The sequence below is a fragment of the Pseudorca crassidens genome, chromosome 3 (assembly GCF_039906515.1).
Source record: "Pseudorca crassidens isolate mPseCra1 chromosome 3, mPseCra1.hap1, whole genome shotgun sequence".
NCBI lineage: Eukaryota > Metazoa > Chordata > Mammalia > Artiodactyla > Delphinidae > Pseudorca > Pseudorca crassidens.
This window is the reverse complement of record NC_090298.1, coordinates 60702688-60717175: the sequence shown is the minus strand read 5'-3', so window position 1 is coordinate 60717175 and position 14488 is coordinate 60702688. Positions and strand designations below refer to the sequence as shown.

At 45.0% G+C, this 14488-nt stretch overlaps 1 protein-coding gene across 1 annotated transcript; it reads right to left on the bottom strand.

The window, feature by feature from the left end:
* Positions 1–944: 944 nt before the first annotated feature.
* Positions 945–14102, bottom strand: F2RL1 (F2R like trypsin receptor 1). The gene is made up of 2 exons (XM_067730081.1): positions 13806–14102; positions 945–4154 (listed from the first exon to the last, which is right to left on the bottom strand). The coding sequence occupies exons 1-2, from the start codon at positions 13907–13909 to the stop codon at positions 3050–3052; spliced, it is 1209 nt and encodes a 402-aa protein (XP_067586182.1). The 5' UTR covers positions 13910–14102; the 3' UTR covers positions 945–3049.
* Positions 14103–14488: the final 386 nt, after the last annotated feature.

The following is a 14488-nucleotide window of genomic DNA, read 5'->3' as shown; positions in this document are numbered from 1 at the left end:
GAGAAGCATCTTCCCTAAGTTAAATAAAACAAAGAAATAATGGAGTCAGAATTCAGCCCTGCCTGGCAGCCACTAAGCTGTGCTGCTTCAATACAAAGTAAAATAACAATGAGATTTTTTCCTATTAGATTGGTAACATTTCAAAAGATTGGCGGGGCTTCCCTGGTGGCGCAGTGGTTGAGAGCCCGCCTGCCGATGCAGGGGACACGGGTTCGTGCCCTGGTCCGGGAGGATCCCACATGCCGCGGAGCGGCTGGGCCCGTGAGCTATGGCCGCTGAGCCTGCACGTCCGGAGCCTGTGCTCCGCAATGGGAGAGGCCACAACAGTGAGAGGCCCGCGTACCGCAAAAAAAGAAAAAAAAAAAAAAGAAGATTGATGGATGAGCATTTCAGGAAGTAGGTGCAAACATACGTTTTGGTAGAAGTATAAATTACTGAAGGCCATTTGGCAAGTGTTACCAAAATTTTAAATGGGCATCGATAACTTTTGACCTGGCCATTCTATTTTCAGGACCTCATCCTACAGAAATACTCACAAAGATGTCTACACACAGATGTTCAATGAGGCACTGTTTTTTTTTTTAATTAGTTAATTAATTAATTAATTTTATTTTTGGTTGCGTTGGGTCTTTGTTGCCGTGCGCAGGCTTTCTCTAGTTGTGGTGAGTGGGGGCTACTCTTCACTGTGGCGCACAGGCTTCTCATTGTGGTGGCTTCTCTTGTTGGGGAGCACACGCTCTAGGTGTGAGGGCTTCAGTAGTTATGGCACGTGGGCTCAGCAGTTGTGGCTCATGGGTTCTAGAGCACAGGCTCAGTAGTTGTGGCACGTGGGCTCAGTTGTTCCGTGGCATGTGGGATCTTCCCAGACCAGGGCTCGAACCTGTGTCCCCTGCACTGGCTGGCAGATTCTTAACCACTGCGTCACCAGGGAAGCCCAGCACTGTTTTAAAAGAGGAAGAAAAAAAAAAAGAGGGAGAGAAAGAAACAATTTCAGGAGCCATAGGTAGGAAATAACTAAATGACTAAAACGTCACAATATATCCAAGATATTAAGTAGTCTGTATCCTTTAAAAATGGAGGTCAATTCATAGATGCAGACATGGAAAGAATTCTAAAATGTGGTTAAAAGAAAAACAATTATCACAGAGCAATGTGTATAATATGGCCCTATTTACGTAAAAAATAAGATGTGAGAATCACTTACATTTCTTCTTAGAAGAGTGATGCCTTTGCTTCCCTTCTCTCACTCCCTCCCTCGAAAACAAAAATGAAAGCAAAAGCCACATAATTCAGAGATAAGTTGTAAAAAATAAGTCATGTGTTATTTATAAATCAATCATACAATAGAACAATTATTTTAAAAGGTCACAAATACACCAGTTGTATAAAGTCAGCTTGGAGTCAAGTACCTCTTTAAAAACATTGCAAATCACTTCTATTTCAGAAGTTCTTTTCCAAACGGATGTGGTTCAAACCCAGTGACAGCTTTATAATTTCATATTTGATAACAAGTCAACAAAACTGGCAATAAATAGTCCAACAATAATTTTTTTTTAATTAATTTATTTATTTTATATTTATTTTTGGCTGTGTTGGGTCTTCGTTTCTGTGCGAGGGCTTTCTCCATTTGCGGCGAGCGGGGGCCACTCTTCATCGCGGTGCGCGGGCCTCTCTCTCACTATCGTGGCCTCTCTTGTTGCGGAGCACAGGCTCCAGATGCGCAGGCTCAGTAGTTGTGGCGCACGGGCTTAGTTGCTCCGTGGCATATGGGATCTTCCCGGACCAGGGCTCGAACCCGTGTCCCCTGCATTAGCAGGCGGATTCTCAACCACTGCGCCACCAGGGAAGCCCCAACAATTTTTTAAAATACTAAGTGGTAAACACTATTCCTAGTTGTGAAACAATCTATTATTCAGACAACCTGAAGATTTCATTGAAGTCAGTAAAGAGTTACACAAAATTTATTTTTCTACATTTAAAATCCTTGATGTATTTTCCTCGAAGTGATAATGATATACACAAAAGCTCAAAGGATTGATAAATAATTGAAAGTCCCAATAAGTCAACAAACAGAATTCATTATAAGCTGAACATAAAAGAGACACACAACATCCTGTTTGCTTCTCTTTTCAGAAACTGCCACGGCCCCTTGTCAAGTCGAAGCAGTACCCAGACCAATAGTTCCCAAAGTTTGGAGTGCACGAAAATCTTGTTAAAATGAAGGTTCCTGGGCCCTGTCCCCAGACTCTGAGCTCTGATTCCTGAGTATAATGAATCTGCATTTTTCAACAAGATCCACAAGGATTTTTTTTTTTTTTCGGTACGCAGGCCTCTCACTGTTGTGGCCTCTCCCATTGCGGCGCACAGGCTCCGGACGCGCAGGCTCAGCGGCCATGGCTCACGGACCCAGCCGCTCCGCGGCATGTGGGATCTTCCCGGACTGGGGCACGAACCCGTGTCCCCTGCATCGGCAGGTGGACTCTCAACCACTGTGCCACCAGGGAAGCCTGATCCACAAGGATTTTGATGAGGTGGTACAAGAACCCCACTGATCATTCAAAACTGTCCAGTCCTAACTTATTGCCATTGGTTGGAAACCTAATTCTGGGCAGCTCCCTCACCTCTTTAGTTTCCTTATCCTTAAAGCCAGTCAATTGGACCAATCATCTCTGAGGGCCCTGAAGCCCTAACATGGTTGTGACTGACCCCAGATGTAAAATGTAGTTTTAGCTAAGAACTTGGTCTTCACGCCAATACTAGTCTTTGCAAGTCACTGGGTTTCTGTCTTTTCTCCACCTTCTGAAAAGTCTGCTTCCAATCAGTTCCGTTTCCAGGAGCACCTGAGTAGAGGAGTTCTGAAACTGACATCTATGTTAATTTGGGGGACTTTCCTTATGCAAACAGGGAAGCTCCCAGCAATCCTGGGAGCTGTTGCATATACAGGGTATGTGGTGAAACCCACATGGTTGGGAAACAACAGAAGCATCCCCATAATGTTAATCAGGTTCCAAATCCCCCTGCCTAACTTCCATCCGAGGAGCTGGAAAACTCAATAGGAGGTTTTAACACTGGTTGAACTTGAAGAGTAAGAGCTGGATTTCCTAGAGAATTTGACTGATGTGTGGGATATTTGCATCTGCTTTACAGTACGGACGCTCCGACAAAGCAGAGCATTCTTTGCGTGATCCCTGATGTCTTGTGAAATGAAGTAATAGACAAAGGGGTCAATGCAGCTGTTGAGGGTGGAGAGGCAGAGGGCTATGAGGTACAGGGCATAGACGTGGCTCTGGCCCCAGTTTTTAATCAGGAAGTAATGCACCACGAGCAGAAGGTTACTAGGAGTGAAGCAGATCAGGTACATGGCCAGGACAGTGACGATGAGCTTGATGGCTCTCTGCCTCTTCTTTTCTGAGTTTTTATCCAAGGCAGAAGATTGGAGGGTCCGGATCATCAGCACATAGGCAAAGGCCGTAAGGAAGGCTGGGAACAGAAAGACTCCGATGGCCAGAGAGAGGAAATAATTGAACATGTCCCCCACCAACACCGCCTCTGGCAAAACATCATGACAGGTCGTGATGTTAAGGGCTGGAATGTAGAGGGTCTGCTTCACAGCGTATAAGGGGATAGTAACCAGCAGAATCAGCAGCCATATTCCCAGGGAGACACTGATGGCAATGCTCGCCTTCTTCATGGGGTACAGCATGGGGTTCACGATGACCCAGTATCTCTGCACACTGAGACAGGTCAGGAAGAGGATGGAGCAGTACATGTTGCCGTAGAAAAAGCCAATGAGTACCTTGCAGAGAGATTCCCCATAAATCCAGTTGTTGCCATGGATGTGATAGGCAATCTTCAAAGGGAACCAGATAACAGAGAGGAGGTCTGCCAAGGCCAGGTTGGCCATGTAAATCACAGCAGGGTGCTTCTTCTTCGTTCGGAAAAGAAAGACCCACAGGGCCATGCCATTACTTGGCAAACCAACCGCAAATACGATCGTGTAGACAATTGGAAGAAAGACAGTAGTCAGTTTTCCAGTGAGGACAGAGGCAGAAGACTCATCCACAGAGAAGACTGGTTCCACTGTTGCTCCTCTCCCCGTGATCTGAGGTGAGTTATCAACGTAACCAATGAGACTTCTTCCTTTAGAGGGTCTACTGGTTCCTGCGCAAGAAAGGCAAGGCAGACAAGGGTCATTACAGAAATCAACGTTTCCACAGAAATGCTGGTTTGTCCAAATAAAATCACTTCAAGGAAAGACAGGAGGGCCGGTGGGAAGGTCACGGACAAGATGGTGCTGCTAAGCGTTACAGCCACCTGAAAATTTGGGCAGAAGAGGAAAGGAGGAGAGCAGCTGAGGAGAAAAAGAAGCAGAATGAACTGAAAGGGACTGAGAGACAACTGGCACGGACAGCATGTTACGGCAGCCCTGCCTTTCTCCAGAGCAGCGTAGCTGAAGAAAGCTTCCTGTGCCGTGTGAAAGAAGAGAAAGGAAAAAGACAGGAGGAGGAGTACACAAAATACTTATGGGTGCTTTCTTTGGGTGATGGAATTACTGGGATTTCTATGGTCTGGATTGGTTTGCTTGCTTTTTTTTTTTTTTACAGCAAGTATTTTTTATGGGAGGGTTGTGAAGTATGTGTAGAAGATAACATTGATTTCTATGAATCTCAAAAAAGGTGACGGTATTTCAATTTATTTTTACAAACTGTCCACACCCATTAGTTCCTACCTGTTCTCATCATGGCCATCTATCTCACTTGGGGCCATAAGACAGGATCCAGCCTTGCCTGTCACTCCCTAGCCCAAAGTCCAACACGGCGAGATTCTCAGGAGCACAGAGATAGTCCCTCTCCAGCCACAAGGACAGCCTCAGCCGTGGGCAGGGATCCCCCACTTCTGTGTGGGCTTCCTGGAGACCTTCCCATGGAAGCCAGAAGACAGGCAAGCCTTCCGGCCTCAAGGTCACTGGACGGATAGGTGCATGATTTCTGTTCAGACAAATTTGTATTCTGACTTTTAAGCAAGTAACATGGCAAGCTTTAACAATTTCCACTCTCATCCCCATATTATGAATTAAACTTTACAAATCACAAACCAATGGCATAGCCAGCCTATGCCGATGAAGTGCTCATGGACCTGCGGATGAACGTGAGGGACAGTGTGAGGACATGGAAGGATCTGACTTTAATTCTGGGGAAGAGCAGTCCTTCACCATGGCACCACAGTATGTCAGGGAGGATGTGCAACCTACTCACAAGTTTATCTGATAATTTGTATGTTTAGTCATCATTTTTTCCTCTCCTACCTTTGTACCCATGTTCAGCAGGATTATTCACTTCTCTTAAGGCTTCCCTACTAAGAAGTGACAGTGATTACGGTGGGTGGAGGATGAGAGGGTGTAGAGATCAATACTTCACTTCTCATTTAGCAGAGTGGGTGGCCCCCCAAAAAAGATGTCCATGTCCTAACCCCTAGAATCTGTGATCCTTACCTTATTTAGAAAAAAGGTCTTTGTAGATGCAATTAGGATCTTGAGATGGGAAGATCACCCTGGATTATCCAGGTGGGCCCTAAGTCCAATGACAATTGTCTTTATAAGAGAAAGGCAGAAGGAGATTTGAGAGAGAAGGAAGACAGAAAGGAGAAAGCAATGTGAAAATGGAGGCGGAGACTGGAGTAAAGCCAAGGAACAAGCTAAGTAAGGAATGCCAAGGAATACTAACAGCCCCCAGTAGCTGGAGGAGGCATGGAACGGAGTCTCCCCTAGAGCCTCGAGAGGCGCCCACACCTTGATTTCCGACTCTTGACGTCCAGAACTGTGAGAAAAAAAGTTCTTACGAACTGAAACCAACAGCTTGCGGCAATTTGTTACGGCAGACACAGGAAGTTCGCACACTTAGGACAGACTCATCTCTTCTTCCGATTTCTTTTATAATTTTTTCAAAAGAGCATGAATTATTTCTAAATTTAAAAAATAAAATAGGGCTTCCCTGGTGGCGCAGTGGTTGAGAGTCTGCCTGCCGATGCAGGGGACACGGGTTCGTGCCCCGGTCCGGGAAGATCCCACATGCCGCGGAGCGGCTGGGCCCGTGAGCCATGGCCGCTGAGGCTGCGCGTCCGGAGCCTGTGCTCCGCAACGGGAGAGGCCACAACAGTGAGAGGCCCACGTACCGCAAAAAAATAATAATAAAAAAAAATAATAAAATAAAATAATATCCCTACATATTACAGTGATCTTCAAAGCTTGACCATAACCCACAGTAAGAAATAGATTCTATATGGTAACCCAGTTCTGATACATAAAACCATAATGGAAAAAAAGTTTCACAAAATAATAATTAGCCTTATTGCGCAGGGTACACTCTAATACTTTCTATTGTATTCTGTTCCATTCTTGTGAAATCCAGTCACCACCTTCTGCATTGATTTCATGACCCACGTACATGTTTTTCACAACCAGTTTAGCAGAGTGACCGATTTTACACACCACAAGAGAATAGTAACGACATATTTATAGACTGGTAATGTCTGGAACTTGCTCCAGGAGTCAAAATGGCAAGAGTCGCTGTGTGAGATTACAGGTTTAATTCCAGGACTGTCCTAATTCCTTTATCCTTAATTCCTAACTTCCTTATCCCCATGGTCCCTGGCAGAGCCCTGGACCTCGCACATGGGGTGGATTGAAAAGCTCAGCTAGCCCTACCGATGAAAAAAAGGAAGGAGAATCAAGAGCGCAGCTCATGTCTTTAGAGCTCTAGCCTGACCCAGTTAGTACCCAAACCACACAGACGCCGGCAGGGGATTCCAGGACACACACGCTTAATATCGTGTGTCCAGCGTTGCTTTCAACACTTCACGTGTATTAGCTTACTTCACGTTCACAACACCTTATGAGGAGGTACTATTATTAGAGCTACATTTTCTAGATGCATAAACTGAAGCTTGAAAAAACTGAGTAAATTTTCCAAGGCTGAACAGTTGTTAGGTTGGAGAGTCAGGATTCAACCCAAGGCAGTCCGTTTCTAGACTCGCTGGTTCTAACCCCTATATCACATAGCCTCGGAGACCGACGTGAGGTCACACACTGGAGTCTATTGAGACCAACCTAACCTGTGCGGATTCCACACGTCTGTTCTCAAACAGAAAATTTTAAATGTAAAGTTTTACCATTTTAACACCCCCGCTTTGAACTAGCCCCTCCTCTAATAATTTATATATTTATTTGTATTAATATTAACATGTTCTGGAAGACTTTCAGAGGTGTAAGAGAATCCTATAAATTCTCCATTGGTTTGAAAAGCGGTTACCGGCTCTCCGGAGAGGCAGGTGTGGCAAAGCTGGTGACTGGACAGTGGACCCCTGTTCTGAGGACTCTTCCATTCAGAGAGCTGGGACACCCAGCCCAGAAACAGCCCACCAGAGACCAAGTCAATGAGTCAGACTGCGTTTCTACAGAATGGAGCCACCAAGATTTTCTAATTACCACAAAAAGACTCAATTTTTTTCCCTTGGTACCAAGACAAACAAACAAAATTACATAACTTGCTTTATAAAAGGGAAGAAAATCTAAGCATTGATTGTCCGGAGTTACCCACATCACAAACATGATAACCAGACGTTATCTGCCTCCGAAGGGAAGAAGTACCTATGAAGTGATCTTGCAACAAACGACCGATCGAACGAACCCTCATCTGAACAAGCCCCTGGATCCAACAGCCAAATTAATAGAAATAAAGGGGACAATAGGACATGTTCAATAACATAAGAATGTCATTAGCAAAATCCGGGCTGTGGAAACTGCTGCAGGATAAGGACCTCATTTCTTCAAAATATAAATTACAAGGCAAAAACCCAGAAAGAGGTGTGGAGGTAGGGCCCATAAATTAAAAGACAATATTAACCTTATGTAATGTGTGGACCCTGTTTGGATCCTGATTCAAACAAACTATTAATATAGTATTTATGACACTTATGAAACAATTAGAAATATGAACACTGAGTATTTGATTATATTACACAATTTTTGTCAGTGGTTATTATGTGGTGATGTTTGAAAAGGAAATGGCCATCTTTTATGAATACATACTGAAATATTTTAAGATGAAATTATATCTGGATTTATTTCAAAATAACGCAAGGAGGGGAACCCTCAGGTGCTGCTGGTGGGAATGTAAAGTGATGCAGTCACTGTGCAAATAAGTTGACAGTTCCTGAAATGGTTCACCATAGAGTTGCCATGTGACCCATCCATTCCTACTCCTAAGTACACATCCAGGACAAATTAAAACACGTGTTCAAACAGAAACTTATACAGGAATGTTCATAACAGCATTATTCATAAAAGCCCCAAAGCAGAAATAACAAAATGTCCATCAACTGATGAATGGGTAGACAAAATATGGTATACGCATACAATGGAACATTATTTAGCAATAAAAGGAAATGAAGAACTGATACGTGCTACAATACAGATGAACCTTGAGAAGATTATGCTTTTGAAAGAAGTCAGTCACAAAGGAATGTGTATTGTATGATTCCATTTATAATAAATGTCCTGAATGGGCAAATCCACAGACAAAAAGTAGATTAGTGGTTGCCAGGAGCTGGGGAATGGGGCAAATTGGGGGGTGATGGCTAAGAGCGGGGGTGGGGTGGGGAGTGGGATGTTCTTATGGGGCAATAAAAATATTCTAAAGTTGATTGTGGTAATGGATAGACAACTGTGAATATTCTAAAATGCACTGAATTGTAGACTTGGAATAGGTGAATTGTATGGTCTGCAAATTGTATCTGAAAGCTGTTAAAGAATAACACAGGAAGGAGGGCAGGAAGGAGGCTGGGGCATCATTGTTAAGGCTGAGGGAGAGGTACCTGGGATTCACTGTAATATTCTACTTTCACATGTCTAAAGTTTCCCATAAAAATAAACACACGCCAGGTCAGGAAGGTTCATGTAAAGAGAGATAAAAATCTATTTTAAATAAGAGTACTAAAATAAAGGGGAGGGGGGGAAGAGCAAGAAATACTACAAAAAGTTAGGGAAGGATTCAAAGAGAGAGAGAGAAAGAAAAATTTCCTGAGAATATTCCAACATACGACCTTGAATGATCTCAATCTGAAATACCAGTCATATTAGCTATGTTCATTGTACCAGTGGCAGAGCACACAAGCAGCATGCCGCTTGGTATAACACTGGTCAGTTCTAACACTGGTACATGTCAAGATGCTGCTCAAAGTTCCCTGAAGCCCTTTCAGCACAGTGCACAGACTTTTACCTCGTACAGCATCCTATCCCAGTCACCCCAACTCACAGAACTTGTCTAGAACTGATGCTATTCCAGCTTCCAACTCTATAACCCATCCGTACACCAGACAAAATCATTTCTATTTTCGAGAGTGAAGATGAAATTAAATGTACATATGAAGTTTAAACACACATAAAGTTTAAACACACAAAAGCATTCTCCATTTGGGACCTGTAATCAACAATACTTGCCCAAGTACACAAGAATACGCACCCACTGGTGCTCAAGGCATCATCCCCCCACCCCAATTACAAACAAACAGGAAATAAGCAACGTTCATCAACCACCATTCCTAACTTACCATATCCTCAGCACAGTCCCTAGCATTAATAGCAGACACTACACTACTTAATAAGCATTGAAATGGAAAGAGAGTCACAATATGTCCATTGAAAAAAAGCAACTGGCAGAATAATATGCTTCCATCTATATAACAAAATTATAATTTGTTTGCAAATGTGAAGTCTAGAAAAATACCCACTAAACTATAAACAACGGCCATCTCTATAGAGTAAAATGGATAGGGAGGGGAAACTTACTTTTTTTTACTTCACACCCTTCTATGTTGTTTGGATTACTTTTTCAAAGGAGTATAAATTGGTACAACCTATTTGGAGGGCAATTTGGCAAAAACATCAAAATTTTCAGTGTGCTTGCCCTATGACTCATCAATTTATTGCTAGGAATTAGTCCTGCATGTATACTAGCTAAAGTGCACAAAAACACTATGTACAAGAATATTTACTAGAATATTGTTTACCATGGTAAAACAAAAATGTTAGTTTCAATGACCATCGAAAAACAAAAAAGGCTAGTTCAATAATTTATGGGATTTATACAATGAATAATATTCCCTCTACACAAGTATGGACAGATTTTTTTTTATACTGACCATGAATAGATCTACTAGGTTAAAAAAAAATAACTGTAGGACAGAATGTACAGTATGATCCTTCTATTGTTACAAAATACATATATTTCTGCGTAGAAAACTCTGTTGAGAGTGAAGAGGGCAGAGAAGAGGGGATGTTTCGCTTTCTTTTTAACTCTTCTGATTTGTACAATTTTGGGGTAAAAATGCATGGAAAACTTTTAACTTTAAAAACGCTACCTGTTCTTTGTTATATTAAGCATCTTCCTGTTGCGCACCCTCCCAACCAAAGCAAGTACAGAGCAGCTACTTTATTTGTTTAAACTCTCCTCCTGTGTTCTTTCCCCTACTATCCTCCTCACCCCAAATCTTCTTTTGCTCCGACCTTTGGGAGCACAGATCAAAAAAAATAAAAGCTTCAGTTGCTTGGTACCCCTTCTCTAGGTACACTTTAGTCAACTTTCTCGTGTTCTTTCAGGATGAACTGTTTTCCTCTCAACACTTGTCCAGCTAATAAAACCATAAGAAAGACAAACACAGACTTCACTAAAACATTGCCTATCAAGGTTAATTAGTAACTACAAGGCCAGGAAGACGACCAAACAGTCCCATCTTCATGTTCTATGTGTTCTCTCTTATTACAAAACACTGGAAGTCAGCCAGTGTTTACTATTACTATTACAAAACCATGTGCCCATGTGTCTATGAACAGAGGACCAATTAAAAATTATAATACATCCATTGACAACATTTTAGAGTCATTAAAAATGTTTTATATTTACTGATATGCTACTGATGTTTATATAAACACATACTTGTACAAAAAAATTTCTCTGTGAATATGTATTTTATGCACGGATGTATGAAAGCATGAGAAAGGCTGGAAACCAAAATGTTAGCAGTGCTTTGGATACTGAGGGTGATTTAATTAATGCAACCCTTTTTTTGGACTCATTTTTCCTTTACAGTGATCACATACAGCTTGTATAATTAAAAACCAATTACAAAAAGAACACAAGTTTCAGTCTCCAAAAGAAAAATGGAATGACTGCATTACAGGGGACTTCTCAGGTTCGTGACACGGTGGAAAGAAGTGCCTGAAAGAAGCCGACTTAAATGCTGAACTGCCATCAACCACCAGGTCACTCTGGGTAAGTCCCTTCACTTCATTCTTCATTTGCTATTTACTGAGGTCCTTTAGGGAATGAGACTGTGCTGGACCGTGGTGATGGAGGTGCCGCTAGGGGTCCCTGGCCTCCTGGAGTACGTGATCTGGTGGGGAGACAGATGAAACATATTTACAGAAATAACTATCGATTACTGTTGTGATCAGAAAGAAAGCAGAGGCCTGATGGACAGTTTTCCTTGCCCCTCATTCCTCAATTCAGTGGCCCGTATCTGTAAAATGAGAAGGTTACACTCTAGGCTGAGTTCCCTTCCATAAGGCAGTCATTTGGGGAAAAATCTTGGAGAAGAAAAATCAAACCTAGGATGTGTCCTGCTGCAAACTGAGGGGCACACCTTAGGGTCGAACCAAAGAGGGTAAGCAAAGACAGGTGCTAAAGGGCAGAAACACTGGTGATGGCCTGTTTCTTAGTCAAAATCAATCTAGCTTCAAGTTGTGAGGAAAGCTCCGTCTACCTAAAGTCTCACTGTTACTTAACTGACCCTTTAGGACAGTTTCCCTGCAAAGGAGTAAAAATATGTGGAGGAAAAAAAAAAAGTGCAATACTTCTGGTTAACAAGTAACTTGATTTTTGTTGTTGTTGTTAAAGTAAGTCCCCCTTGTACTTCAGGAATCCCCCCCAGCCCCTCACTTTGTAAACAAGAACAAGCCAGACACTCGGGCAAGCTTCCTATAGGAACCGTTTGAATCATAAAACAGACGAATCATCAACATCCACATATTTTTTTTTTTTAAATGCAGGGGACACGGGTTCGTGCCCCGGTCCGGGAAGATCCCGTATGCCGCGGAGCGGCTGGGCCCGTGAGCCATGGCCACTGAGCCTGCGCGTCCGGAGCCTGTGCTCCGCAACGGGAGAGGCCACAGCAGTAAGAGGCCCGCGTACCGCAAAAAAAAAAAAAAAAAAAAATTGTTTGCACATACTAAGCTTTGCTCCTAAATTTTAAGTTTATAAGTTTAAAACATAAGGGTAAACGGACATGCGTGCATCACAGTTTCAGTACTTCCTGTAAATAAATAAATGCCTTTATTCTTGTTTTTTTTTTTAATTTTTAATACATCTTTATTGGAATATAATTGCTTCACAATACTGTGTTAGTTTCTATTGCACAACAAAGAGAATCGGCCAAATGCTTACACATGTCCCCATATCCCCTCCCTCCCACCCTCGCTATCCCACCCCTCTAGGTCATCGCAAAGCACCTAGCCGATCTCCCTGTGCTATGCGGCTGCTTCCCACCAGACAACTATTTTACATTCGGTAATGCTGTCAATAAAATGTGTACCAGGGGTGCAGTTTCCAAGTATCCACCAAAATACCCTTTGCTGTAACTCCAAACGGAAAAGAATCACATTCTTCCGTCTAATTCAAATTCACAGTGACTTGCTCTTTTACAATGTCTTTATGAAGAGGATAAAAGTGAGAACCTGCCTTTTACAACAGGTCTGCACATTTCGCAGGGAAATTAAAACTTCCCTTTTAAGGCTACCCTGGCTGCCCCAAACAGCGGGGCGTCCTTTAGCATCACAGCAGTGCCATACTAGGCTTAACAGCGCCTACGCCCTCGGAGGCCTGCTCCGCCCGGGAGGCTCCACCCGCAGCCGAACAAGTTCGAGCACACCCGGGGCAGCACACCCGTGGAACCCGGCTGCGGCGCACAAGCTGGCACCAGAGCGTCGCCAGGGACGGCTCCCGTGCTGTTCCCTTCCTGGGGCGGGCAGCCTCCGGCCTACAGACCTGAGCCGCAGCCAGCGAAGGCCGGGGAAACCCAGGGCCGTAAGTTCACTTGGTCGAATGTAAAGCAGGGTCGAAGAAGTTCCATTTATTTAATCCGCCCAACTGGCCTAAACCTCGGGGTGAGCGCTCGTCACCCCAAGAACCCAGCAGGGTCCAGCCCTGACTTCCACACCCCCGCTGTGCCCTGTGCCAGAGGAGCTGCAGGCCCCGGGGGCGTCTTGAACGCCGTGGGCCGACCCCGAAGAGTGGCCTCCAAAAGTTGAAGGAGGCTGCAAAAACCGAAGCAGAAAGTTCCCAGGCCGCGGGCTCCCATCCACGCCACCCCGCTCTGAGCCATCAACTCGCTAACTCCGCGGGTCCTGCAGGACCAGCCCGGAAGAGTCTCAAGGGTGTGCGAAATGTTCCTTAAGGATTTTCGTGTTTGCGAAGAAACCCACCGGGGCCAGAGAGGCTAAGCCCTCTGGGTACTCCTTAGAAGCGAGCACTCCGCTCCCTCCCTTTCCCCTCCGTAGACTTCACCCTCTCACGCTAGTTCCAGCTGGTTGCTCCCAGGGTGCAGGGATCCCCCTTCAAAGCCGCCGAGAGGAGGCTGCGGGATGTCGGGAGGAGTTGGCGGCGGCGGCGGCGGCAGAACACCCTTCGCGCACCTGACCCTCTTCCCCCACCTGCCCATGGTGCCCAGGACCCCCGCTCCTTAGCCGCACGAGCCCTCCTTGGCCAAGTTTCTCACCTAGGACGGTGCGATTGCAGGAGGCAGAGGTCCCCAGCAGGATGACGCCCCCCAGCAGCCACGCCGCGCTCAGGCTTCGCATCCTTCCAGCAGCTCCGACACCCGGCGGGCGGGGAATTCGCCGCCAACGATTCGAAACTCAGAGTCCCACTCGCAGCTAGGAGAAAAAGCCACCCTCCCACCTGCCCCTAATTGGAGCCTCTGCGCACGCCTTCCCCGCAGCTGGAAAAGTTTCAGTGAAACTCGAGAAGCTCGACGTACCTGCGCGAGGCCACGCCCCGGGGCCGGAACGCAACGCTGGGCTCTGCGGTTCGAAGACCAGGCGTCCCGGCCCCGCCCCCGGCCGCCGCACCGCACGCTGTGGCCCCGCCTCCGCCGCCCCAGGTGCGCCAGCCGCTAAGGAGCTGTATCGGAATGCAAATGGCTGGAACGTTCAGATCGCAAGGCCGAAAACTACCTTTAACCTTTAATTACTCCTAGGGAGTCAGCCAGTGTTGTCCATCCCCATCCCTCCCCTTTCCTAAATGGCAAAAAGCCAAGACCCGAGCTCGCTGCAGTTATCATCGGTACAAGTGGTAGAGACTTCCCAGTGTCGTGGGCACTGTGGGATGAGGGATGAGTTTCTAATCTGCATTGGCAGGATGGACGTCTGCGGACACCC

Bases quoted from the DNA above. Each gene is read 5' to 3' on its own strand.
- F2RL1 (XM_067730081.1), bottom strand. From the start codon at position 13,909: ATGCGAAGCCTGAGCGCGGCGTGGCTGCTGGGGGGCGTCATCCTGCTG. The intron at 4,155-13,805 runs GCTCGTGCGGCT...CGCAGGAACCAG, and splicing joins GAGAAACTTGGCCAAGGAGG to TAGACCCTCTAAAGGAAGAA.